Genomic DNA, 27,695 nt, shown 5'->3' on the forward strand with positions numbered 1-27,695 from the left:
AGAGATTAAGCACTTTGCTAACAGCATTACAGATTGCATTTAACTCCTAAAAACCTCCTCAGTGCCAAGTGGCACACTTGAAAATATATTTTGTCTTTGTCTGCTGCATTGAATTCCTCTGTAGCGCCCACACCTCTAGAGCAGAGGTACCCGGAGAGCAGCTGGTGCTTTGGTGTCAAAGGAAATGAAAACCAGATGAATCCTTGGCCTGTTTTGGGTGATGTCCACAGCAAATCTCTGTGTTCTGGGTGTTCCCCTCCTCGGGCAGCCCTGACGGGTGCCAGGCCCCTCAGTGAGCATTGCCAGCAGTCGGGGGTCAGCAGGTTCCAGGGACACCACAGGAAGGACTGGTGGCACTTGAGGGTCATTGGGGCTCTTATGGCACCACAGGAGGGTCTGGCTGGGGCTGTCATGGCAGAAAGGGCTGGTTTGGGTCATCTCCGCAGAAAGGGCTGGTGCCATCACTGCAGGAGGGACAGGTTGGGGCCATGTCACCCTCAGTGACCCACCGGAGGACATCGATGGCCAACAGTTACAAGGTCCATTGCCATGGGCTCTGTGGCCCTGCCCTCGGTTTGTTACCCAGGCGATGCCCAGTGCCCAAATCCTGCATCACAAAGTGCCCAGCATGGCTGGCACCTCACACCCCAACGGGACAGAGGAACAGCCATCAAGAAATCCCAGAATATCGATGTTGGAAGGGCCCTCTGGAGATCATCCTGTCCAACCCCCTGCCCAGGCAGGGTCACCTGGGGTAGGTGACACAGGGACACACCCAGGTGGGTTTGGGATGTCTCCACAAACGGAGACTCCACGCCCGCCCTGTGCGGCTGTTCCAGTGCTCTGCCACCTCCATGGGAAGTTCTTCCTTGTGTGGGAACCTGAGGTCCACACAGGAGGTGGAACTTGTTGTGCTTCATTTATGGCCATTGCTCCTCGCCCTAAAAGGGGCTGAGGCGGCAGGGGCGTGCTCGGGGGCGTGTCCAGAAGGGCGTGGCCGATAAGAAGGGCGTGGCTACCAGAAGTGAGGCCAATCAGCGAGCGAATCGATCAAGGGGGTGTGGCCAAAACGGGGCGTGGCCAACAACGGCGATGTCCAGGTTCGGGGGCGTGGCCATGAGCGGGGGGCGTGTCCCAACCCCGGTGGGCGTGTCCCCGGCGCCGGGGGCGTGTCCTCGCGCTCCCCGAGCAACAGCCGCGGCGGGGCCGTTTACAAACATTGCCCGCGCTCCGGCCCCGCTCGGGCCCCCCCGCTCCGCCGGCGGGCACCGCCGCAGGTGAGGCCGCGCCGGGGGCACCTGCGGGGGCCCCTCATCACCCCCCCTCCCCCAACCCCCTCAGGGGCACCTGAGCAGCCGCAGCCCCGTCCCGCGGGCGGCCCCTGCCGTGAGGGGCCGGCGGTGCGAGGCAGCGCGGCGGGGGGGCCGCTGCCGGCCGGGTGCGTGAGGAGGTTTGGGTCGCACGCCCCGTGAGGAACTGGGGGCTCCGGGGGTCGGAGCAGGAGCAGGAGGAGGCGCAGGGCAGGTGCGGGGGCTCGGGGCGGGGGCGGCTCCGGGTCCAGGTGTGCCCGGCGCTGGCCCCGCCCGGCGGCAGGTACCGGCCCCTCCCGCCGCCCCCTCCCCGGCCGGGCGGGCGGAGCGGCCCCGGCCCGGCCCCCGCTCCCTCCCGCCCCAGCCCCGCTGTCCCTCGCCCGGTGCCGCCGGTGGCCCCCGCCCCGCACCCCCGAGCAGCTCCCGCCCCACACCTGGGGGGGTCACCCGGGCCCCCCTCCGAGCCCCGCCGGGTCTGGGGGGGATTTTCCGCCGGGGTTGGGGGTGTGCGGAGCGAGGAGAGACTTTATTTCTTTGTGAGTCAAAGATGTTCCTGGAAGAAGGATTTGTAGTAAGTGGCTCATGGGGCGGAGGAGGAGGGGGGGGTTGTTAATGAAAAGTTTATTGATCCGTTTTGCCAGTTTTTGTTTCATTTACCTTTGTCTTCTGAAGACCGAACCCTTCCTGATCATTTCTTCTCCTGATCGTTTCTTTAGCATCGTGTTTCTCTCTTTCTTCTTCTTCTTTTTTTTTTTTTTTTTAAAGGGGAATAGGAAGTTTAGAAAATAAATAAATAAGCCTCAACTGACTTCTTGAACAACAAAAGAGGTTGCGAAGCGAGGACAATAAAATTCTAGAATATCCAGAGATTGGATTTCATTCCTGTTCCGTGATACCCCTTGGACTTTGTGTTTTGGAGGGTGAGGGGTTTTTTTTGTTTGTTTGTTTGTTTGTTCCCCACACAGAAAACCTGCAGCCAAAGTAAGGTCTGTATGTTCTCTAATGAACCATCCCATAAAATGTGCTGTGTGACTCCCTGTAAGTATTTGAATTGAAGTGTAATAGTTTTGAAGTGGAGGGGAACAAAAATCTTTATGTTGGGTTATTGATCTGCTGATGAAAGTCGTTTGAATGTGAAAAGGGTTTAGTTTGGGGGGTTTGTGTGTTTAAAGGGTTTTTTTTAAGGCAGCATTTTTTTTAATTTTTGAAATGACCTTGAGAGCTTTAAAACTACATCAGTTTCTACCAGTGGGTTTGAGGGGGAGGCAGGAGCAGAAGAATCTAGTGAAAATCGAAAATAGAAATGGGAACTGAAGTGTAGCTGCAGTGAAATATTTTCTTATAGAAGTATGTGAAAAGGGAAGTTTTTGTAAGAATATGTGAGAAAGAAGAGAGGGAAATAACGCAGTTTCAGATGCAGAGGGGGGAGAGAGGGAGCATATCATTCTTCACATTTTATTAGGCCGTGAAATGCAGGAGTGATATGATCTGGAAGACACAGAAATAAAACGCCTAACTACAAGTTGAATAGCAGGCATTGACTTGCTGACCAGTGCTCACAGGCTTGGTGGGGGCTGGTTCTGTGTCTGCAAAGGTATCAGAGCACAGGGCTATGACAATGGCTTGCAAATGCTTTAACGCCATGTTTTATTGCTCTTAGGAGCTCTTATTAACTGTAGGTTTGGGAATACGACTAAGACTTTAATTTGTGATGTCCACACTGAGGTTTCAGCGTTTCCTTGGATAATAGAAAAGGACAGTTGCAAATAAGTAGGATAAACTGCATTCTTTGGCAGAGGGGGAGGGAAGAGGGAGAGGGTGGAGGAGGGTTTTTTTTTCTTCCCCTTTACTAGTTCTGTAACTGAGTCAATATTTTAAGATCTGTAGCAGGAATGTGGCTTTGTGATCACTGATCTTTCTGCAACATGTTTTTTTAATGAGCAATATTGTAATGCTGTGCAAAATACTTGGGTTATAGATCTCGCAGCTCGTTCTTGAAATCAGTGTCTGAGTTTTCAAGTTTCGCCTTTTAAGTTTGCTGGGATGATGAATATGAAAAACAAATAACTTTAGAACCGCGGCTATTACAGTGATTATTGATTGGCTTGGCCTCCAGCCAAGCAACTCTTCTGCATGCACCAGAGTTGCTGATGTAAATTCTATGGATTCTTTTTCTTATGTTTGCTTTTTTTTTTCTTTCTTTTTTAAAAAATCTCTAAACGGCATATATGGCTATTTAGGAACAGTAGATCAGTTTTTAGTTAAGGTTGTTCAATTATGTCTTCATCGCTTTGGAGTTGGTTGAATGACTTGACATGAGATTAAGCACAACAAAAGAAAAGGCAGGGGAACAACAGCTGCCTTCCAGTACCAGAGCTCCAGATTCTGAGCAGTTCAGCATTTTACCTTTTTAGCATTACGTGGTGTCAGGTTTAAATGTGAATATTTCCAGTCGCCTTCACAAGAACCTCAGGCTGATAACACATCAGCCACTCAAAGCCTGGATGTTCCGCGTTGGGGGCTTGTTTGTCTCTTGCATTTTGCAGAAAATGATCTGACGGTCTGTTACTGAGCAGTGAATTGATCTCATTAACTTTTAAGACAAAAGTAGCAAACACTCACCACTAGTTTGTAGTCTTTTAGTTACTGTGTGGTAAGAACTTTAAGGTGTGTCCTTAATGGCAACTGACGATTCTTGCTGCGAACCTTGTTTATTTTAGGTAGATGTTTTATACAGAATTTCCAGTGGGACAAATTACTCCACTGACTGCACTTATTCTTTCTGAAGGCTGACTGTGAGCATAAGAGAATGATTTTGCCATGCTGCAATCAGTATATATTTAAAAATTGAAGCCATTAAGTTTTGCTGTGTATTTTAAGGCTTTTCCTACTTCCTTTGTTTAAACATTCTCAAACAGTGCATATCATAGATGAGTTTAAAACATTCATATGGCACTGTTGGGGCCGAATTTAAAATTAAAATGAATACCTACGTCCTTGTTGATCTAAATAGAAAAAGCATTTCTTTAAATAAGTGGATGTTTTCTGGTTTTGAGTGTGGTAAGGAGGCTATATTTGTATCTTGTAAACAAAGTTTCACATTAAGTAGTCTTTAGAGAATGGCTTCCAGGCTTTGCATTAGAGGATTTTTTTTTCTCTTTAAGTGAATAATGTTTTTTTGGGTTTGCTTTCTTTTGGTGTAGGGGTGGGGAGATTTAGGACAGAGGGTAGAGAGAGGAAAATAATAAACTTTAGCACCTTTATCAGACTGTTACACAAAAGGTTACTTGATTCTAGTTTCCCCTTTCATTAGATCACACTCAAAAAAATTCCTTTTTTGAGCACTTTTTTCTAATCTTCAGAAATATCTTCTCTTATGTTTTCATTCAGAACTATGTTGATAGATTGATAGCATATTTTATACAAAGTGCTAAGTAATTATTTCGATCAGGGGAAAATAATTTTAAAAGGGAACTGTGGGTTTCACTTAGACTTTCAAAAGAGTGATTACAGTAAACTTTTAGTTACAAAAAATCCGAGAGTTTGCAATTAAGAAGCTCTGGGGGAAACGTTAAGTACATTTTAACTTCCCTTTGTTCTTTGGGACTTTTTGTTGTCCCAGCTCTTTCTAACCTGAACCTTGATTTGGAATCCATTGTCCTGGTAAAGGATTCCATACAGTGGGTATGTAAATGCCCTCCCTCTTTCCTGTGTTATGAAATGCTGGCATATGGAAGGAGCAGCCCCCCCTTCCCCAAGGTAAAATGGGCTGAGCTTTCTTTTCTTTGCAAGAAGCTGAAAGAAGAGTTTGACCTTTGAACTCCCCCTCACACTTCCACGCTGCTTTCAGGATGATTAAATAACCGAGGATATTTGCCTGTGTCTTATGCTTATTTATCTCACTTAAAACGTTGTAATACTTAACTGTTGAGGTATTGTCTTTAAATATAGCAGGACAGTGCCTTTGGGTTGCAGCGGGGCTGCCATGTGCCAGCTCAGCCTCTTGTTTGTGGGGCTCTGCCTTTGGAGCCTCAGCGTTCCAGGCAGATCCTCTTTCCACATCTCATAACTGCACTAATTTCAAACTGCTCTTTGGGGCGTTTCTGCTGACCCGTGACACCTTCCCCCTCCCTTCTTAAGGTGACTTTAGGAACAAAAAAGTTTTTCTTCCTGGTGCCTGAGTGTGCTCAGGGGATTCTGCTGACTACTGTATGTGTGCTCTGAGGGAGATGTGACTCATACCACGAGAGATTTGCAGCTGAACACAAAAGTAAGGAAAAGGATATGGCCAACTACGTAAGAGTCTCAATACTATGTTGCATTATAGGATTAAAAAAACCCCAAGCACACTTTCTCAGCCTAGCCTTCCCTAGGTTTTTATGCACCTCCAGACAGAAAGCTGCTCTCTCAAAATAATTTGCTTTTAGCAATCAACTTTTGTTTTTTTTCAGTGAAATTGCCAAATAATCGCCTTTTGTTGCTGATGAAACTTGTTTGTGCCAAACGTGGGCGTACGTCAGTGGGGAAAATATATTCAAACTTCTACTGTTATAACCACATGACTTTGGTCAGAGCATAGTTTATAGCTTATCATAAATCTAGCTTTTGATTCTTCCTCATTTTTTTTTTTATAAGGGGGGCAACGAGTTAAGTGTTGTGATAAGAGCAGACTTTCAATTTCAAAGTAAAAGAACTTATGTGCTGGGAAAAAAACGAGTTTGAAATTAAAAATATAGGTGCCATAGTTGTTTGGAAACACAATGCCTTCAGTTTATTGCAGGGGATGGAACTGGTTATCAGGCTGCCTTGAGGATTTCAAAAGAAAGTACAAGAGGAAATGTGGTCAGAATATGCTGGGAAATCTATGTAGATCAGTGTGACTTCAAGATTTGAGCAGAACACCATCCAAGTAGAAGTGAATAATTGACTGGATAGTGATTTTCTATGTGCTGAAGATTTTATGTAACTAAAAGTATCAAAGTCTGAGTTTGTTTATGCGCAATAGGTACGGGGGCATTTCTCAGTGGAGTGAAGGCAGTACAGTTTGCCTCTGACATGAGCTGCAGGAAGGCTCTTGTATTGTTTTTATACTTCATTGTGATAGTTGAGATCTGGTTGGGTGAAACCTTGGGTGTTCTGTCAGTCTCTCTCTCTTGTGCTACTCGGGAGGAAGAAAATTCGATGTACACCAGAGGCTGATGTTGAGTACATTGTAAGGAAAAATGGGTGTAAAGTGGTCCAGAGAAGCCCAAATCACAGTTTAGCTTTCCTGTTCCTTTCTAACCTTTTCTTATGCTTAAAGAATTGGTATATGACTCTGCCTGTTGAGGTCAGTTTGTTGTGGGTGCTGCCTCTCCTTTCTTTGGCACTGGGAAGCCCAGGATGCTGGATACATGATCACATACATCCCTGCAGCCCTCTAGGGTGAGATACTGTAGGGCTGGCTAATTAAAAAGGTTTATTTGTGGGTCTCTGGGAGATCTCCCACCTGCATGGGAGAAAGGAGGCAGCTGTTGGAAGTGTCTGTTTCTATCACTTTTATATTTTAGTATCTTCAGGTGCTAATCCAGGATGACTGGAGTACAAGTGAATGTCTTTTCCCTGGGTTGTGAACCTTTTTCCACCTTCTAAGAGTGACTTTGGCAAACACCTAATTGTGAATGTGTTTAACAGTGGCCACTTCCAAGTGCTCTGCAGAGAAGAGGGATCAGACATTGCTGCTTCTCCTTCCACTGTGCAGTGGTTTGAGTGTTTTGGGTAAGAGTTGGATTCAGAGTTGAAACCAGGTGAGAGCACTGGGGCAGATTGATGACCTTAACAAAGGGAACTCTTTGGAAGTGACCACTTGTCTCAAATACAGGAATAGTAAAACAATCTCTTTTCCTGTTATTTCACCTATGCTGCCCAAAGGGATGCAACTTGTCCATAATTGCTCTGGAGGAACTCCTGGCTCTTGAGCAATAAGGAATTAAGTCTAATTTGGTAAACTGAATTTACCACTTCTTTGGAGTTGTGGCTACTGGAGAGACCTTACATCCTTCTACAAGAAGTAAAAAGGTCCAATTTCCTTTTAAGGTCTCTGAAAATATCTCCTTTTAAATGAAAACCAAGACTAAACATATGAGGTGTCTATGTAAGGTGAGACTGACTCAACAATAAAAATGTATCACTCATTCCACAGAGAGCCTTTACCTGCTGTGGAGAGAACAGTAAACTGTTTTGTAAGGTAAGGGGTCATTGCCAGTTTAAGTGCGTGTAACTTCTTGATTTAATGAAGTTGCATCATCCTGTAGCAGTGGTGAAATGTGGCCCAGACTTATTTCAAATAGTATCACTCCTGTGTCTTTCAGCCTTTCTACAACAGGTATTGGCTACTTCATCTTGTCTAAAGTACACTTTGGTTCTGTGGCTCCTGAGAAATTCTCTCCTAATCCCAGGGAAAAAAAAAAGGAAAAAAATCTGGCAGTTAGAGCAGTCCTCCTGAACTTTAAAAGTCAATACTTATTTGTAGCACTTCCTCCTTTAATGCCAAGAATTAGTCTCTTTTATATTTGCTCTTGCTCAGTGGAGGAAAAACATGTGCAAAATGATGCAAGCTTATATGTTCCCTGCTTTAAAAGGACTAATTACATCTTTTGATAGAAGAGGCTTTCAGTTCACTGAGGAGAGACATTGAGCTCATCCATCCTCTGCCAAAACACTGGTAGACATATAGCCTTAAAGAAAAAGGGACTCCACAGGAAAAGGTTTCTCAGAGAAAGGATATCCTTTGTTTTTATTAGTATAGATGTCTGAGATGGGGGGAGGAAGTTTTCCTAATATTGTTCATTATTAACTACTAGTTATTTTCCACTGGTGATTAAAATCCTGTTTGCTGGACGTGTGTATCTCTTTTATCTGACTATAAAAGAGCTTTCCACCCAAAATCTTTCTGAAGTGCGTGTGTAGAAATGCCTGGATAATAACATTCTTGAATTCTGTATGTGTGTCTGTTTTTGTGAATTGTCTTGGTGTCATTGTGTTGGGAATCTCTGTAGTGTTGTTAGAAGGGACTGTAACTGAGTTGCTCTCTTAGAGAGGATAAAAAGGATAAGCCCTGAAAACCCCCCTAAGAGTTTAAGTTTAGGATAACTTTGAAATCTTCAAGCCTGAAGGATGAAGACTAACGAGGGGGACTTAAATTTGCAGATTTAGGGAGTGGAAATTCCAATTTAGGGTCATCTTTTATGTTCTCTTTTCAACCTGAACATCTTCATTTTGATCTTTCCTGCAACTGAAACAAACAACTCTCTTCCTCCCCTTCCTCCCCCTAAATCTCCATTTCCTTTACAAGTGTTGGTTCTTTATCAGACCGAACTGGTAAAGTATTGAAAAACAGTTCTGTACTTGAGCAGTTGTTGTAAAAGCCTCGGTGAGGATGAGAAGCAGCTAAAGGTGTTTTACTCACGTGCTCCTCCATTAGCAAAGAACACACTGGGAAGTTGTGTGAAATGATCCCCTGTTAAAAGGTGGAAGGGAATAGCTCTTCCCCTCCCTAGAAAGCAGTGGAACACTCAGTAATGAGGAGTAATTGGTTCTGTGCTGCTCTGCAAAATCGGGTTTTATCTGGGCGGGCTTTTAAAACTTCCCAGTGTTGTCATTTCAGTCGTGTACTTTGTCAGAAATAAGGTCACGTCCTGTGTAGCAAATGCTGCATCATCTTCCCTGGCTTTAGGGACTGTCCTTCCCTCAAATTGGGGGAGAAAAGGCATTTCTGTCTCACGAGGGAAAACACTGATGGCCCGAGGTGTGACATCCACACGGTTCTTCTTAAACGCAGAGAGGAAGTTCAGTGGTTGCCATAAACCCCTGGTGCCTGGAGAGACAAACCTGGAATTCCTCGCTGTGGATTTTGGAAATCTGACTCATGTTTTGGAGCAAGTGGTAAATCAGAAACTCCCAATAACACTTGGCTTCACTTTGTAAGTGTGGGAGCTTGTGGATAGGGCTGGTGTCACTGGCAGGTTCTGCAAACGCAGCCCAGGGCACTGGAGGTGCCATCCCAAAAGTTTGGAGCTCTTGGATGTTCTTATCAATGTTTAGGGATGGTATTTTTTGCTGAACGTCTTTGTGTGCCAGGTGTGGTGCAACTTAGCTTAATGCAGTGATATAAATGTATATTAAAAAGAAATGCTCTAAATAAATTCAGTCTCAGCTCAGGTTTTATTTGAGGATTTATTTATGTATTTAGTTATGCATGAGCTGCTCTGCCTGTGATCAGTGTTATACCTCAACACAGCTGTGCCCAGACAATATAGATAATATTCAGAAGGTAGCTTTTATTTGTGGTCTCAATGACGAAAAGGTCATGTTAAATAAAACAAATTTGTTGTGTTCCTTAGGTAAAACTGGAACAACTATTCTGAAAAGGCAAAACTTGTAGATTGGAATGAGAAAAAGAAAGGTGTTTAACTTGTAGTTTCCATTAAGCAATCAGCAGTGTAAAAATCCATTTACAGCAACATGTTCTGGGCTATAAACATACCAAGAGAAAAGAACATTTTGTGTAAAATGACTCTTAATATCCTGAAACTTCTTGAAACGTGAGGAAAGCTGAAGGGGGGTTTTTGTTGTTGTTGTTTTGTTTCTGGTTTTGTTTTTTTTTTAAGTGGAGTTGAGAGTTACATGAAAGTTTCTCAAGTCTAATAGACACAGTGAAAATTAAGGTGGTTGATCTGCAGCAGCTGAAAGAAACTGGTCATCTGTTGAACAATGATATCTTTGCTGCTGGCCTTGAATTTGAGAATCTCAGAGTTTGTGAGGTGGTTGTGTCTGAGTCTGTGTCTGCCAGTGCAGAGCAGTAACCAAGTGTCCTGAATTTGGCTGTAACTCGAGTAGTTTTCTCACTTCTGTTTCTCAGAAAGTGTTGCAGCAACTGCTTTAACTTCTGTAATTGTTCCCCTTTGCCTTTTACAGTTTAACAATAGTTTTGCCAGCACAGGAGTAGCAAGGAATAGATATTTTTCCTGTGACTTGGAATGCAACTTTTGTTCCCAGTGCTCTGTAATGTTTAAAATGGGAAATTCAATGGTTAGACTTTGCTATTCTCTGAAAGGTGTGTCGAGAGTTTTTATTACATATTCATGGAAATTTTGAAATGCAGGAAGTAGAAATGCAATAAAATTACTCCTGATAGGTCATTTCCCAAAGAAATCTTTGAGACTGTAATATGTTGTCTTTGGTTGTGTAATTTAATGAAAATAAATTAAATTTCTCTACAGGCACTTAATTAAAATTTTCTCTGTTTTAATAATCCATTTATATGCAGCAGGTTTTTGGTGTGGCTCTTGGGTTATGTGGCAAGTGCAATGAAAACAAGATGTTCTCATCTGTCCAGTGGAATCTTTATTTATATACATTTTGTGGTGTTTATAAATGTAATGGGTATCGCCCGTGAACCTGCTGAAATACTTGGCTAAAGGCCCTATAGCCAAATATGACTCAGGTTGAACTGAAGTTTGCTGAATGGTCAGGCTCTGCACTGTTGGAATGGTGAAGTACAATAAGTGGCATCCTGGAACTGAGAGGAATTTGTCACTTCTGGACAGACCATGCCAGGAGAAGTCCTGGCAGGTTCTTCCTGCCCTGCTCAAAGTGTCGGAGCAGCCCCTGGAACCTGTGGGCCTTGGATTGGGCTGTGAGGTCCATGGTGACATTTATAGGGCAGGGAAAGCAGAACTTGAGTTTTCTAGTGAGGAAGGATAAGTCCTTCTTTCTTTTTAACCTTGAGTTCATCTGGAGCAAAGTTACGGCTTTTCAGCTGTTGGAAGGAAGGATTTCCTGTTTTGTTCTGCTCCTTTCCTCATATCTCTGATTCTGGTGGGTGTCTGTTCTTTGGTCTTCTGAAAGTGAAAGATGACAGCAGAAACCCAGGTACTGTGCGTTTGTTTGTTGAGCTCATGCACAGACCTCCAGCCACAGTCAGTGTTGGTCAAACTCATAGATTGTCCACTTTCCCAAGGAAGCAACAATTGAGGCAACTCAGGACAGTTTTCCTGCTGCCAACAGGGTTTTGAATAACTGGAATGTGATTAATCAGCATTTTTGGTCCTCAAATCCAAGGCACATTATCTTCAGCAGGAAGAAAGGTTTGTTACTAATGGATAAAACCCTGGTGTAGATATTTGGGTTGCAGTTCCAGCGTGTGTTGGCTTGTCTAAACAACAAGAGCCTAAAATCCTGCCTGCTTGTAAAAGCCATGTACCTAATCAGAGTGAGGTGTGTAATCACCAGATACAAGAATAAGACTAGAGCTTTCTAACTCACCTCCTGACTCCAGTAGTTTTGTTCTCTTTTCCTCTCAGTTTAAATATAATTCTGTCTAGTTGCATCTGCAGTTTCCTTCAGAAATGCTACCTGCAGTCTCTTTTCCCCTCTGTAGGTACTGTCTCCTGTGTATCCAAGAGCAATGGTTGCCTGAACTGCAAATAGGCATTTGAGATTCCAAAAACAGGAATATCTTGCTCTGCTTTGCAGTGCTGCCTAGAGGATGAGCTGTGGCTGGTTCTTCAGAAGTGTTCAGAGCCTCTATTAAAAGCTTGGAAAGCACTGAGCAGCCAACACAGCTTGGTGGAGGGGGTGCAAAGTGCTGTGACCATGGAGGAAGTCTCCAAAGGGCTTGTTCAAACCTATTGATACCCAATGAAACTGGACCCAGACTCCTGTGGAACTCCTCTCATGGCCCATGTTAGTTGTACACTCTATTTATGAGGACAGGTTTAATTTTTTACAGCTGAGATTGAAACAGACCCATTTTTAAAGGACCTATCAGAGAAAACATTATTGATTGAGGTGCATTTTTCACACACCAGTGACCAGCCTGGGGCCTTCCCTAGATGTGATCTGTGCCTGTCCCTTAAGTTTTAATAAATCTTGAAGGACGTGGCTCTCAGTGTTTGTATCATCCCAGGCTGGGTTTGAGTAGAGCTGAGTGTGGTGGTCCCTGTTAGAGGGAGCTCTGTTCTCCCTCACCTCATCCCACAATGCTGTGGAGAACAAGGCACTAAGTGTGGATTTTGCTGCTTTCCATCTGTTTTCTCTCTGCAGTGACTTAATTCTTGTTTCTCTGTTGTGTGGATATTGTAGTGCTGCAAAGTGGGAGCGTAATCAACCCTAACTGGCTTTTTCTGTGTTTGTAGACAGTTTTAAGGAAGTAGTGGATGACAAATCCCAGCAGTTCTATTTGGGACATTAGGCACTGGCCTTTGGATCTGCCTTCATGCCCCAGAAATGCCTCTTGTAGGCATTTTTGTAGGGTGATTCTTTTTGTGGGATGATTTTTACAGCTATTCCTGCAGAGCGCTTCCCTGTGGCTCGGAAAGAAAATGCAGTCGACTCTTAAGCTTGTTCTATTTTTTTTAAATCTTGCCTGGATTTTTTTTTTTTGGTTTGAAAGAAAATTATTTTCAGGCAGATAGTCACTGAGCTTTGCTGCAGCATGTTATCCTGTTGGGTAAAAAAAATACCTCTTAAAACTGCAGTAGAAATAGAACAAAAAGGCAAGTTGAAACTTGAAGTAAAACATGCTAACCAGCACCCTTTGATATGTTTTTTCCTTCTGTTTTACAAAAGGGAAAGCTTTTTGAATACTTCTGCTTCAAACTTTGGTAATAGTTTCTCCAGCTGCCTATAGGGAGAGAATGAAAGTCAGAAGTGAGTAGAGAAGGGACAAAGGCAAAGGCTGCAGTAGAAGTGTCACCCTACAGCCTGAACCTGCCTGTTATAGGAGATTTTTGAGTCATGATGCAGGGAGGAAGTGTTAAATCATGGCAGTGATAAACCTGAAAATGGGGAGAAAGGGTGTAGTTAGAAAAGAAAATCCAGGTTCTGTTGGCACCAGCCTGTCAGGGGCTTGTTCCCTCTTACACTCTCCACCTCAACCCCAAGATCCATCCAGTTGGGTGTAGCAGGAGATGAGTCTTTGGCCCAGGCCTGGGACAACTAGAGTTAAAAAAACCCAGAAGCTTCTTGGTATGAAATGTGCTCATTGTTTAAACCTGGGTTAGAGGACTGGGCAGGGGAGACACTTGTAAGCTCTGGAGATACAGAAAAATGGAAGACAGCACCTGGCAACAATAATTTCCTCCTGTTTTGGGGCATATTAATTCAAGTCATGTGATCACTGGCTCTTCGGAGATACTTTTGAAGGTTTGAGTCAGATTTTGAATTAATTCTTTTCATTAGATATTTATTTATCTGGAAATGTGTCTTGTCTCTGAGTGATTCTTCTTCAGTTTATATTAGTCTTGTATTAGTTTGCTAGACTTTTCCTTCATCCAGAAATTTGATCAAGTGACTCCACACAACTATAATTTGTCAGCCCAGAGTGGTGAGTTGCTGGTAGCAGACATTATAACTTTAGTAGGCTTGGAGATTTAAATTTAAGCTGTGATTAACTACATTATAACCCTTTTTAGTCTTGTGGAATCTTTCCCTTGTGAGTAAAATCAATTAAGCACCTTTTTTGTTGTGTGCAATTTGAAAGTAGAAGAGTTTTCTTTTAAAAACGTAGTAGTTGGCTTCTTGTGTGATTTAAATATTAATATACTGTTCAAGAAATAGCATCAGTTTATATCAGACTTTGAGATGTTCCAGTTGTACCAGCCCCAAACTGTCACAGACATTGTAAATTTGTGGGTGATAGGAAAAGCTCTGAGTGTGGTACTAGTGAATAGTCCTTAATACAAAGATTTGTGCTGACACTTCCTGTGTTCCAGAACTGTAAAAGCTGATTCCAAGCTGTCTGGTCTTAAAAAAAAAAAAGAAAAAAAAAAGTCCTTTGCTCAACAGCCTTTAGAGGACAAACAAGTGAAGTTTTACGGTGGTTTCACCAGTTCAAGGAAAGGTTACTTGGGCTTGCTGTGTTTGCTTGTTGTGAATTCAGGAGTGTATTGAAATATGGTTTCAGCAGCTGGGTTGGAACAGGTTTAGAAGAGACAAAGTATTGCTGTTCTGTAGCAGTTGTGACACAGAAACCCAGCTCATGGAACAGAGGGATGGTCAAGTGCGGAAGGTAGAGAAGTGACCACAGTGCCTTTTAGCTGTCCCTCTTTGCCTCTTAAAAATATGCCTTCTGTGTTCAAAAGCACTTGGTAGCTCTCAGCCCTCTTGTTTTCATTATTTGGGACGCAATCCTTCTCTTTGGAAAAGTCTGACTGACTCTTTTCTCTCTTTTCCAGGTGCTGGAGTTCTTTGTGACACTGAACTTGGCCTTGAGTGTCTTTTGCCCAATGCAACTATTTGAAATGTTTGTATCACAAAACTAAGTGCAACTGACTGTATCTGTAAACTTGAAAAATCTGAAGAAGCAACTCAATAAAAGACCTCATTCCATCACTGAGTGAACCCACAGATGCACTTGCAGTGATGTGTGATAGCACATAAAGCTGAAAGAGAATAATTTTTTGCTTGTGGAAAAAACACGCCTTTTCCTGGCAGAGGTTTTCCAGCTCAGCAGACTTGGAAGCACATGTTGGAGAACTCTACAAGTGTCCTTATAGTGATCAGTGAGCACCCCCAAAGAACTGCAGCCTTCCAGTGAGACATGTAAGAGGGAACAGAAGGGAGGAATCATGCCCACCCAGCCCCTCCTGGCATACATGGAAGGGCCGGATGGAATAGCCAGTACTGTAGGGGCACCGATGGACAACAGCGACGCCTCGATGACAATAAAAGGGACAAACACCATTTCCTACAAAAGCTTGCAGGAGAAGTTCCTCATGCAGGCTGAGGGCTGCATGCCCCTGGACTGCATGTTCTGTGATGAGACCTTCAAACACCCTGAGGAGCTCGGGAAGCACGTTTTAACCCAGCACAGGCCCACGCTGTGTGAGCCGGCTGTCCTCAGGGTTGAGGCAGAGTATCTCAGCCCTCTGGATAAGTGTCAGGTAAGAACCAACCTGCCTTCACCAAACAATGAGCAGGACAGCGAAGAACTCAGCTGTAAAGTTTGTGGGCAGACGTTTGACAAAGCTTTTGACATTGAGGCACACATGAAAAAGCATAAAGACTCTTTCACGTACTGGTGTAATGTTTGTGGACGAAGATTCAAAGAGCCCTGGTTCCTCAAAAATCACATGAGGACACACACTGGAAAGCCTGGCTCAAGGAACAAACACCAACAAGGTTCTGAAGGCCCCATAACAATAAATGAGGTGGTGCAGGAGCACGTAACTGAAAATGTAACGTCACCTTACAAAATTTGTATGGTTTGTGGTTTCCTATTTCACAATAAAGAGACTCTAATTGAGCACAGCAAAGTGCACACCAAAGAATCAGTAGCCAACGGTGAAAGCCCCCAAGTGACTGCTGAAGTGAATGCAGAAGAAACATCTCAACACCAGGAATTTTTCCAGTTCTTGAACTTGAGACCAAATTCAGTTCCAGATAAAGACAAACTGCAGAAACCTGCCAAATGGATTGCTGAGCTGGATCCTTTCACCACATACCAAGCGTGGCAGCTGGCTACCAAAGGGAAAATTGCAGTTGGCCACGGGCAAGTGAAAGAACCGGGGCAAGAAGGAAGTACAGACAATGATGAGTCATCTTCTGATAAAGAAGAACTCTGTGAAATTTGGAATGCAAATAAAGGTAGCCAGGCTGAAACTACAGGGAAGTCAAAAGTAAATAAAAACAGCAGTTACGCAGGGAATGGTAACTTAACCCAAGACAAACTGAAACATCCAGGTGGTGAAGTGCCTTCTATGGAGATGGATTCTAAATCATCCCAGAACAAAGAGAAACCAACACACTGCTCCGAGTGTGGGAAAGCCTTCAGAACATACCACCAGCTAGTCCTTCATTCCAGGGTGCACAAGAGAGACAGGAGGGCTGATGGAGAGACTTCAGCTGCTTCCAGGACGTTCTGTGCTGATATAATTGCAAACCTGGAGGAAAACGGAGCAGGAGAGCGAATGGAAGGAGGCTCCGAAGATGGATCTGAAGATGGGCTCTCGGAAACAATTCATTTAGGTGAGGAGAGTTTGGAGCACTTGAGTCTGAAGTAGCTGATGTTGAATTGTTTAGGAACTCCTTAGAGCCAAAGAATGCATTGTGTCTTTGTTATCTGGTCAGAACTTGGTAGGAAATGTTAAAAAACCAGATAAGAAATGTTATGGTGGGGGAAAGGGAAAAGAGAAAAATGACAGGGAAAGGAAGGTTTGGATGCTGCCATTTTTGAGGTCTTTCAAGTTTTGTTGGGCTTTCTTGCAGTTATGAGTTACTGGAATCACTGAAATAGCCTTGATAACAATCAGTCTCTGTTTACTCCTCCCTTCTCTCTTGACTGGATGCTTTGGAGTGTTGCATATCCCTTCTTTACCCAGAGTACTTCTGAAGTACAATTCCACTTTTTTTCCCCCTGCATCTTGCAAGGGCAGAAAATGTTCAGTGCTCGATTCCAGCAGTTTTTAAGACCCCGAGAAGCAAAGAATAATTTGAAACTTTTTCTGTCAAACTGCAAGTTCTGTGTTTGTTTTGAACAGAAGTAACTTGAAAGCCTAAATGTCAGAGCCAGCAAGTTTAAATCCGTTGTGCAAGGACATGCAGGCTGTTAATATGTGGACATGTGTGTAAGGTATATATTTAAGTCCTCCTCCTTGAAGGGTTGCTGACAGAGTGGATAGGCTCCATCTGTACATTACCCAGGATTAATTCTGCATGTCACAGTGTCTTGGAAAAGCAAGTGATACTGAATGATTCCTTAATTGAAAAAGATTGCCTGTCTGAGGACAGAAGGGAATAGCAAAGAGTTGCAGCTAATCTCACATTCCTGTGTGTGACATGCTCCGAGTCGGCATTTAAAGAACAGACACTTGCATAATCTCAAGGAAAGACACGACGTACAGAATGTCCTGGCACACACACAGGGCTGACTTTTCCATTTCTGGTAATGTGCAGCCCTTTATTTTGCCTCCAGTAACAAAGGACTGGAATTATTACCTAATGTTAACGTGCTTGTTTTGTTTCTCAGCGTCTTATCCTAAAGCACAGCAGATTTCGGTGTGAGGTGCTGAGTCACAGCTATTGAGACACGATGTGTTTGTTTAACACAGCTACAGCTCGGCTTAGCCAGAGCTGAGCCAAACAAAGGAGCATTTCCACTAGAGAACCTTTCCAACACGTAGGAACCTCAAAGAACTGTTTTAACCTCGATCTGTTAAGCGTCCGGAGTCTTAGTCAAGCCAAAGGTCTCCTTCCTTCTCCTGGTTTCCAGTTGGACTTGGGTGTTTAGCTGAAGTTGTCTCTGTTTTTATTGAACCTGCCAGCACAGTCTCGTTGCTCAGCGGTGTTGGGAGAGCTCTTCTCTCCCATTTCCCTGTCCCTGCCGCCCTCCAGTGGCACCTGCTGCAGCTGCACTCGAGTGGAACCACTCGGCCATCCCTGGGTTTGTTCCTGGAATACACGTGTCCACCCGTGCCACTTCCCTGTCTGTATTTCTCCAAGCTTTAGCATTAATGTTTCTAGGGAAAGATTGCTCATCAAATCTAAGGATGCTATGATACAGATACACTGCTGATTAGTATAGAAATAATATTACTGTTAGATTTAATACAAAATTACATCTATTTCTTTGCCCCCCTTCCCCAAAACACCTCCTTGTGTTTGACCACTGTGCACAGAACACATTTTTATTCAGAATCGTGATTCTCACACTAATTCAAGCACTCCTTTTAGTAAAATGGTGCAGTTTATAACCTGTGTGAGTTTTTGAGATGGACCATTCTCCATCAAGTTCCTGTAGGTCAGTAAAGAGAACTTTTTTTCTTCTTTGAGCCATAGTTTTGCATCTTGTTCTCTGGGCTCCTTCATTTCAGTCACAGCTCCTGGACACAAACAGAACTTTTAAACTTCTAACATTTTAACTCTTGTGCTTTGAGATGAGAACAAAAGATACTTGCAGACCATAGAATTTGACAGCAGTTCATAATTCTGTGGGTTTTTTCTTAAAAAAAATTAAAATAGTTATTGTTTTAAACAAGACTGCATTTGCTCTTAATAATATACCTATATTTTCTCCCAAAGATAAAAATGAAGATAGTTTGGAAAGAACAAAAGTTAAAACCCTTGGAACCTCCAGAGAATGCAGCTACTGTGGAAAGTATTTTCGCTCTAATTATTACCTCAATATTCATCTCAGAACTCATACAGGTAATGGGGGCTTCTCCTTGGTGGGAGGGGAAGGAAATTTGCTGAATCCACTTTTTTTAAAATGAAAAACAGAAGTTAGCTTTAAAATTATTGATATTAAGAACAAGGTCTTCTCCAATGCTAAAAAAAACCATTATAGTTGCAATAAAATGTCTTAGAATTAATTATTTACCTAAGTATAAATGTTTTTGAATAGGACTCGTTGCATTAAGTATTGTTAAAAACACAATATGTTTTAAAACTTGGATTTTTTTTTTTTACTTTTAGCAGTGTAGCAACAAGTTTTGGGTTTGGTTTTAATTTTTTAAAAGAGCCCATTTCCCAAATATTCAGTTGTTTGTCTGCCACCCGCTGCTACCTGTGAAAAGCTGAGCCTGCTTCTCAACTCTACTTCTTGTTTTCTGTGGCCAGGCAAACTCTTTTACTTCTGCATGTCCCTGTTTCTGGGGAAGCAGCTCTATTTATAGGTGAGCTGTGCCGTTTGTGTTGTTGAATAGCACACTTGTGGTATGATCAAGGGCTACAAGTTGTTGGAGTTGACCCACAGTTACACTTCTTGCTTATCTCTGCCAAACATGTTGTCAGCTCCCATCTCCATCCATGGCCAACGTGTGGGAAACATCTCTCCACTGCAGCCAGAAGGTGTCACTGTAGTTAGTCAAAGCAATAAGATGTTGTTTAAATTATTTAAATGGGTTTGGGGCTGCAGAAGGGGAGAGAAAAATCTGGTTTACTGTTTTAGAGTCTCCGTTATTCCCGTGTGTTTTATTGTGTTCAAATTGCATCAAACTTATTTTCTGATAAAACTGTGTTTCAGGTGAAAAACCGTACAAATGTGAATTCTGTGAGTATGCAGCAGCACAGAAAACTTCACTGAGGTATCACTTAGAGAGACATCACAAGGACAGGCACGGTGACAGTGCAGCAGACGTGAAAAGTGACAGCAAAGTTTCATTACGGAATCAGGAGACGGTGCTTTCACTGGCTGCTGATGGTGCTCAAGAAACCAAAAACCTGAAGAGGCTTTTTGATGGTGCCAAAGATGCTGAGAGCTGCCCACCTGCCAAGCAGCAAAAGGAAGTTCTGTCCTTGAGCAATGCAATAGGCAGCACAGTCTTTTTAAAAATCAAAAACAATTCCAGGGAATCGAACAAAGGTTCTGTTTGTAACAATTCCAATCAAATACCCGAGAACGTGCCCACTGCTTATGTGGAAAAACTAAAGGCTGAGAAGGAAACAAAGGAAGCTCAGCTTAATGTTCCTCATAAAAGAGAGAGAAAGGTTTCTGTGGCATCAGAGGAAGATGATGTCCAGTACATCTGTGCTTTTATTGGTGGAAAAAATGTGAATGATGTGCAGGAGCGCACTGAGAACTACAAACACAAACCTGTCGCGGGCTGTCACGAGCAGCCCTTGGACTTATCCAGCAAGGCTTCACAAGAATGTTCAGTGGTTGCAACTAAAGGCCTGATAGCACCCAGTACCTGCCCCTTCTGTACTTACAGGACTTTTTACCCCGAAGTCCTAATGATGCACCAGAGGCTGATGCACAAGTACAACCCCGACACCGTTAACAAGAACGGCTACAGAACCAAGGCCGTGGCCAAGGCCCGGCGCACGGGGTGTCCCCCAGCTCTGCTGGGCAAAGATGTGCTTCCTCTGTCTCCTCCTTCCAATAAAAATAAGGCTTCCCCATCTACACAGCAGAAACCATTGCAAACAGGGAAAGCTAAACCATGTCCCCCTGCACAGAACAAAGCCCCTCTCTTCTCAGCGATGGAGTCGAGCAGCACAGCCCCCAATAACCTCAAGTTTCATAAACAGCCAAGTAATATTGGAGCTCAGGCAAATAACTACAGACAACCTCAGCAAGAAGTGCACTCCAGTCCCAGCATCTCTCCAGTGCTGGACAGAGTAAAAAGGTCTGAATCTAAGATAAAAGCTCTGGGTGCCCCAGTGACTCAGTCTGGTCTGATAAGCAGCAGCATGAATGGGGTTCTTGACTCTCACCTAAATGAACCCGCCTGGGCTTGTCATCGAGGAAGGGACTATCTTTGTAGTAAATCTGGGAGCAATGTAAACCTAGACTATGGTGAACCCTCTTCCAAACGAATGAAACCCACCCTGGTGGCTGTTGACCACGGGGACTCTCCCATGGCCAATTACAGGAGATACGAAATGAGCAGATTTCGTGTTGCAAACAGATATGCAAATCTGCTACCTCAGGAATACCCTCGCACCAAACCTGCACCCTCTGCTTTGCCAACCAAACAAGGGCTTCTGAATTCAGATGATGCTGATCCTCCCAAGGCATTGACTGCTCTCAAACCCTACGAGCCATATGGCTCTGGATCACTGTACGGTTCCTGTGGATCCAGCAATGGCCAAGTGACCAGCTCTACAGGAGAAGGTACAGTGTCCCCTTCCTCCTTAAATGTCCTACACTGGTACAGAGGGAGGGGAGTGGAATATAAATGTGTTGTACCCACCTTGAAGCACAGAAAATAAAGCCGTACTCACTGTTTCACTAAGTCCAGTCAGCGCTCGGATTTTAAATTTAAAATCCAGGTTCAGCAAACTCCTGGCTTGGGGAATTAGGCAAGGAAGGGCTGAATTTTAAAGAGGGATTTGAAGTTCCTCAGGTTCCCTCCTCCCCCCTGCCATGGGGCTCTGATAGCAAACATGTATTGTTTGCTCATCAGAGCGCTCCAGACATGTTGACTAATCCAGGATATGGAATGAGCCTTTCTGCTTAATATACCAGAAGTCTTGGACCATCTGGAATATTAATAAAACTTCTTAAAAAAAAAAGAAAAAAGAAGAAAAAGCTGTTGTAGACAATTGTTCCCTTCAATAGCAGAAAAGGATGTATTGCAGATCATAAAACTCTGATTTAAATCTTATACTTCTGTTCCTCAGTGACGTTTTTTAATGTTTAGTTTTTAGCAGGAACAGAATACTTTGTTAAATCAGGACAACAGGTTTCTGCTGTTGTAATTATGGTGTAGTAATGCTCTGTGGAAAATTCTGGGCCTAGCAGAGATAAATGATTTGTGATGTATTGGGAAAACTTTGGTGCTTCTATGAAATACATGCTTTTTGTGTTTTGTTCTCGGTCAGCATTTTCAAAACTTAGCAGGAGGCCAAGACTAAAAGGTGCTGGGTGATATTTAAGCAGTTGTCTGACTATTTCTAGAAGGTGGTATTTATGACTTGGAGCTGAGGTCAGCATGGACTTAGCTACAAATACAGGACTTTGAATTTTGAAATGAAGATCCTACTATAAAAATGAATAGTGTGTGTGTGTGCTGTGTAGTCTTAAAGTCTGTTCCTGAACTCTGAATACTCCCATTCTCTGGAAGCAGTAAAGTTACTCTTCTGAAGTAGTCTGGGCTCATAACAAGCCAGGGGTGTGTTACTTGAGGTCAGAGCAAACTGCAAAATACTAAATCTACATTTAGTTATGGGGCAAAAAAATATATGTGCTAACTCTGTTCTGGTTTTTGTTTGCTTGTTTTAAGGTTGAGGGCTTCAAAAATATATCAGATTTATATATAAATATCCAGGCTTGCCCAGTGGGTTCTGTAAGGATGAGGGAAAGTGTCCCAGTTGTGTTTCCAGGCTGGGTGGGGAGTGGATGAGGGAAAGCCAACATCCCAGCTGGCTCCCTGAGGAGGCTGTGGAGTTAATGGCTGATTTTGTGAAGAGCATTGTCTGTGTGCCCTGAGCTGGACCAGCAGCTGCTGTGGGGGTGTAAACTGGGCTCTGGGTTGTGCACAGAGTGCCCAGGGATGGCCAGGAGGACAAATGGTTCTGCTGTCCTTTGGTTGCTGGTGATGAGAGAGGATGAAACAGAGGGTCCCAGCAGCATCTGTGGGGATGGGAGATGCTCCTGTTGTGTCAGCAGGCCCAGCCAGGCCAGGCTGCTGAAGCAGCAGTTCATGCAACACTATTTTTAAACAATGACTTCACTGGAATCCACCTTGTTCTCCTTTTGGAAGCTCCTCCTGTCTGCCAGAGAAACCTCCACGACTTTTCTGCTTCCTCTTTAGTGCAAACCTGGAGAACTACCTTGGAGTCAAGAACTCTCCACTATTCCTTGTTACTTAAAGCTCTCAAAACTGTGCCTGCAACTAATTTGACAAGGGTTGTCATGGAAAGAAAGATTTCATTGTTGGTTACAGGGAGCAAGAAAAGCAACTTTTTATGGCTGTTACCTACACTGGACAGACTTGTGAAGCAAGCCCCCCTCTATGGGCTTTCTTAGCAACTTATATAAGAAGCCCTATCCAATAAGATGTAAATAAATATAAATAAAATATCAACAATAAAAATATAAATAATGAAAACCTGGAAAAAATGTAGGTCTGTGAGGTTAATTTCTTAGTTTTCCAACCATTCTGCCTAGAAGAACCCAACCCAAACCTTGATAGTTGTTGAGAGGGTACAGGGGAGCAGCCAGCAAACCTCTCAGTGTTAGAGTTCTATTGTGGGTGAAGACTGAAGATAAAAGTTCCTGCAAATTCTCTCTATTTTTGGTTCAAAAGCCGAAGTACAACTGTTTGTCAAGAGTTTCAGCTCCTCAGAGCTGTGTTTTGTAAGACACCACATGCAAAGCACTGCAGGTGCAGACCTGCAGCTTTCTGCACTCTTTTCATTGAACTCTGGTGATGTTATAGAACATGATGTCAAACCCCTTTTCTAAGGGCCCCTGTGCCTCGTGGCAACATTTTTGAGGTCCCGTGAACACGTTATGTCGCATGTTAAATGCTGGATCAAGTTGTCATGAGAATATGTTCCACTTGGCAAACTTGATTAAGGCACGATGCCTTCCCTTATTGCTTGTAAGCTCTGCCATCCCGTGTTGCCCTGAAGAGACAGAAACATTCTGAAACCACTCACTTTGTGTTATTTTCAAATTAGTTGCCTTTGCAATGGCAACATGTTATCAAGGATAACCTGTTGGCTGATTGATTTGGCAGAGGCTGCAAATTAAATGACAATTGCTCGTGACACACTCCAATGGCTTCCTAGATTCTGTTGAAATATTAATTTAGCTTTGCCATTTTAATTTAATTAAAGCTTGCTGGCTTTTTTTTTTTCCAATGCTGCATTTAAAGCTTTCATGGAATATGGATGGCGGTTGGGCTTTTTGTATCCTGTGGGAGTAATGATTCTGGACTTTTTTCCTTAATTTTATGAAGTGTTTTTGACTGCTTGCTTGAGGTAGTAAGACTTAATATGGAACAGGCATTGATTTCACATATATAAATCTGAATTAATGGTCTCAGATAAACATGAAACTACCTGTATACTGGACTGAAAATTGCTTAACAAAGGGCTTCAAGAAAATGTATATTAACACTCTTTAAAGTCACAAGTCACAAGTGCCATATAATCTGTGTTGGCAACAATGAAGTGTCCCCAATTTTCCTCTCAAATACTCATTCAAAAATTGAGTTTTCAAACAAATACAGGCACTGGATCTGTAGCCATCAAGGTACAAAAATGTCCTGCAGCACTTACACCTCCTTAGGTGAGGCCTCTGCTGTGATGAGTTAAGCAAAGAAATGCCTTTCTTGCAAATAAAATGAATGAAATCTGGAGATGGACATTGTGTTTATAAGGCTTAGCACAAAGTTGTTAAATTAATACTTTTCATTCTTGTATTTGTTCTGGACAGTGAATTTCATATAATCATTAATCAGGACTAGGAATATCTATGTCTTGAGGCCTGATGGTGAGATGATTTGTTAAAGCATCTGTGGTATTTTGGGAGCCTGGATGCTGGTGTAGACCTGACATTAGCAGGAAATAATTCTAATTCCTTCAAATTATTTTTTTCCAGGGAAGAGATCAGTGTCTTACCAACACTTACCCAGCAGCCTCCTGCAGAAGAGGAGTTACGAGCCCTTCGTGGGGAACTCACACTTCAGGCCCAGTGACAAGAAGAATTAAATCCTTCAAGAAATGGTAAACAAACCTTTTGAACTAAATGTTGCTTAAATCTTGCTTTGTGTACTCGTGGCATCAAAGGTGCTGCACAGCTTGATGAGAGGTTGTGAAAGTCTGAACCACAACAGCTGAAAACACACAAACTCCCTCGTTCTTATAAATTCAACCAAGTGCTGGTGTAGCAGCATGAGTTGTTTTGAATAGTAGTAATGGTGTGTGTAATAAGGACGAAGATGCTCCTTTTTGGAAAGAAATGGGAGGGCTAAAACAAGATAAACATATTAAATAGGTACAATACCAGTGGGAAGTGTTCGAGCAAAGTCTGTCAGTAAGGTTAAGTCAAAGTTTAGTCAGAAAGTCAAAATTTAGTCAGTCCTTGTGAGTGGGGGAACATGTTGTAGAGACCTAGAAATGAGAGGAAGTGCCTGTGATCACAGTTGCTGAGTCCTGTGGGAGGTTATGGGTTGGTCTTTCCTGAAAATGTAGGTGAATCCTTCCTGAGAGTGCAGACACTGCTCGTTTTACCCCTGCTGGGGCCTGAGCCTTGCCCCAAACACAACCTCGTGGGGAATTGCTTCATGGAGAGGTGAGGGTGTCCTGACAGCTCCTGCACAGCTTCTCTTTGGACTGGAGAGGTTATTCCAAGGAGTTTTCCCTCTGTTTGGCAGAGGGGTGGGTGTAGCCTCTCAGGGGAAGAGGTCAATGAGAAGCTTTATCCTGGTGCTGGAAATTCCTGTGCTCCAGCTCCTCAGTGCTGTGACTGTCTGAGAACTCACCAACCCCCTCCACTGCTCAGGAGACAAGTGCTCTGTAAGAGTATAAAAAAATAAATGTGTCTGTGAGCCTTTTTCAAACCCAGAGCTACAGATAATTTTCCTCATTCAGATTTAAGGAGCTGTGTCTGGAATGCTGTAGCACCTGGACCAGCACACACTATTTTATGGAAAGATTTTACATGTCTGCACAGAGTTATCTGACATCTAGTTGACAGCTTTTAAAGTACTTTGCTTTATTTCTTGATATTCTTCTAATCTTACTGCATTTATTGTCCCTAATAAGCACATTTGTGTCCAGTTGTGGTGTTTTAAGTTAACTCGATTTCATGCTTGTAGCTCTACTTGGGGCTGAGTATCTTCCAAAGTAGACTTGATTGCCAGCTTTTATTTGGAAAATTAAATATGCAGACCTTATATGGCAATACCAGTTCCTAAATACACTGAGCAAGAGTGTGGAAGAAATTCTCTTTATGTTTTAAAGCTACTCCTTGAGAAAATGTGCTGTACTATTTTATAATTATGCGCCACAAACTTATTTTTTTTACCCTTTTTTTTTCCCCCAGGTCTAAGGACACAAATGCATGTTTTATGGAGTTATACCTGCAGTTCATCCCCTGAGGAAGAGAAAATGGTGAAAGCTACTGAACTAAGCTGTGATTGTACTGTATATAGAAACACTACAGTTTTATAATATCGGTTCTTTTAACATTTTGTACCAAATAGCCATAAAAAGTAGTCTAAACAATTGGGTTATGAAGGTGTGTGGAGAATGTATATCTTGACATTGACTTCTTGAGTATTTTTCATTAGAATGAATCGACCAAATATTAGGTAGGAACTATATTTTTACATACTTGAGCGCTGCTGAAGAGTTTCTCTTTGAAAGAATATATACTGTTGCACCTCAGGTAACCTGTAAATAGTGAAGATGAAATCCTGTTGGCTTAATGCTCCTTTTTCATAAGAGTGAAAGTTTCTCATCTGGTTTTTTTTTTCCCTGTTGAACTATGTTAGTTTTGTTTTGTTTTTTTTTTTAAAAAAACATCTTCCAAATAAACTGTCTGAAACTGTCCAGTTTATAAATGTTGTGAACATGAAAGCAACGGTGCTGACATTGTGCTGATCTGCCTTATGTGTGAGAGGACCACGACGTGCTGGAGGGCTCTGGTCCTCTGGGCTTGTTTCCAGCATGTTTTTAAATGCAAGGATGAGGCAATACTTGACATTTGGATTTCCTGAAGTGTGGTTGGATTATTCTCTTGGCATTGGTTGCTGTTCTTCAGAGAAGCCTCTCAAACATCTCTCCCAAAACTTTGCAGCAGAAAATCCCTAGGACTGGCTTGAGAAACGATACTGCTCTGAGTGTTGCAGAGGTTTAGTTCTGTACTAAGCTCCACACACAGTTACATTTAGAGAAAAAAACTACTTTGCACCTTTGTCCAAGCTGTAAAGTCACAAACAAGACTTGCAATATGAATATGGGATCTCCAGACTTCAAAAGGGATGTGGCTCTGGTGGAGCCTTATTAACTGTGCTTGGAAGCTTCTTGATGTCAAGTTTTAGCATCTGCTGGGTGTTTAAAATGAGTGAGAAATAACCTGTAAATGGGAGAATATCTCCTTTTATTTTTTTGTGAAGACAACAAGAGTTTTTTCTAATGCACATGCAGTTTAAATTTTGTAAAGGGAAGATGGCCAGTTACCAGCCAGTAAAGCAGAACTGTTGCATATTTTGACTTGCCTTCCTAGTTTCTCCTCATGAAACCTGTAGTTAAGAGTTAACTCCTTCTGGACCTGGCTTTGACTTCCATATATTTTAGTAAAACAAAACAAAAAAAAGAAATATTTTGCACTGTTCGTTTTGCTCTCTTCCCTCATACAGCAAATGTAAAATAGCAAAAACGTAGAAGCTCTTTGTTTTTTCATTATGCAACTTGAGATGTTCCAGTTGTCTGTTTTAGTTCCTGGATATGGCACCTATTTTTACTGTCTCTGTGAACTGGCAATGGAACGAAGTGCTGTGTATCAGGAAATTGTACACTATTGACCTGTTTTCCTGTTCATAAGCTGAGCCATATGTACATAATCTAGATTTTTGTTTTCCTAGTTTTGCACTTTTATAGCCTATTTTTTGAAGACGAATTCACTTGGAAAATGGTTGATCTATTTTTTTGCCTGATCTCTCCATGAGTTTATAGAATCCGTGGCTGTCCCTGTCCTGCCTGTGCCAGGGGGTCTGGGGTTGTTCCTCTGTGCAGGGCTGGGTTTTAACGTGTTTCAGCAAACAGACCTAAGGTTTGTTTGTTTTTAATCTCCCTTCATGCTGGTACAGTTTTTCAAGGCTTTTTTTTTTTTTTTCCTTGGTATCTCTGGGGTTGGAATGGAAAAACAGACCTGAAGACTCTATTCCACAGCAGCACCACCCTGTGCTTCAGAACACACTTTGCCCATCAGTATTAACTATTGGG

General features: G+C 42.8%; 1 protein-coding gene across 2 annotated transcripts; it reads left to right on the plus strand.

The window, feature by feature from the left end:
• The first annotated feature begins 1,151 nt into the window (after positions 1 to 1,151).
• ZNF217 (zinc finger protein 217) lies at positions 1,152 to 27,681 on the plus strand. 2 transcript variants are annotated; one of them, XM_027697420.1, is made up of 6 exons: positions 1,152 to 1,277; positions 14,528 to 16,319; positions 18,372 to 18,497; positions 19,315 to 20,907; positions 24,346 to 24,470; positions 25,792 to 27,681. In XM_027697420.1, the coding sequence occupies exons 2-5, from the start codon at positions 14,921 to 14,923 to the stop codon at positions 24,453 to 24,455; spliced, it is 3,228 nt and encodes a 1,075-aa protein (XP_027553221.1). In that variant the 5' UTR covers positions 1,152 to 1,277; positions 14,528 to 14,920; the 3' UTR covers positions 24,456 to 24,470; positions 25,792 to 27,681. The 2 variants fall into 2 exon arrangements, with proteins under 2 accessions (XP_027553221.1, XP_027553222.1); XM_027697421.1 differs by lacking the exon at positions 1,152 to 1,277 and adding an exon at positions 1,741 to 1,881.
• Positions 27,682 to 27,695: the final 14 nt, after the last annotated feature.

The sequence above is a fragment of the Neopelma chrysocephalum genome, unplaced genomic scaffold (assembly GCF_003984885.1).
Source record: "Neopelma chrysocephalum unplaced genomic scaffold, ASM398488v2 Primary Assembly neopelma1_119, whole genome shotgun sequence".
Taxonomy (NCBI): Eukaryota; Metazoa; Chordata; class Aves; order Passeriformes; family Pipridae; genus Neopelma; species Neopelma chrysocephalum.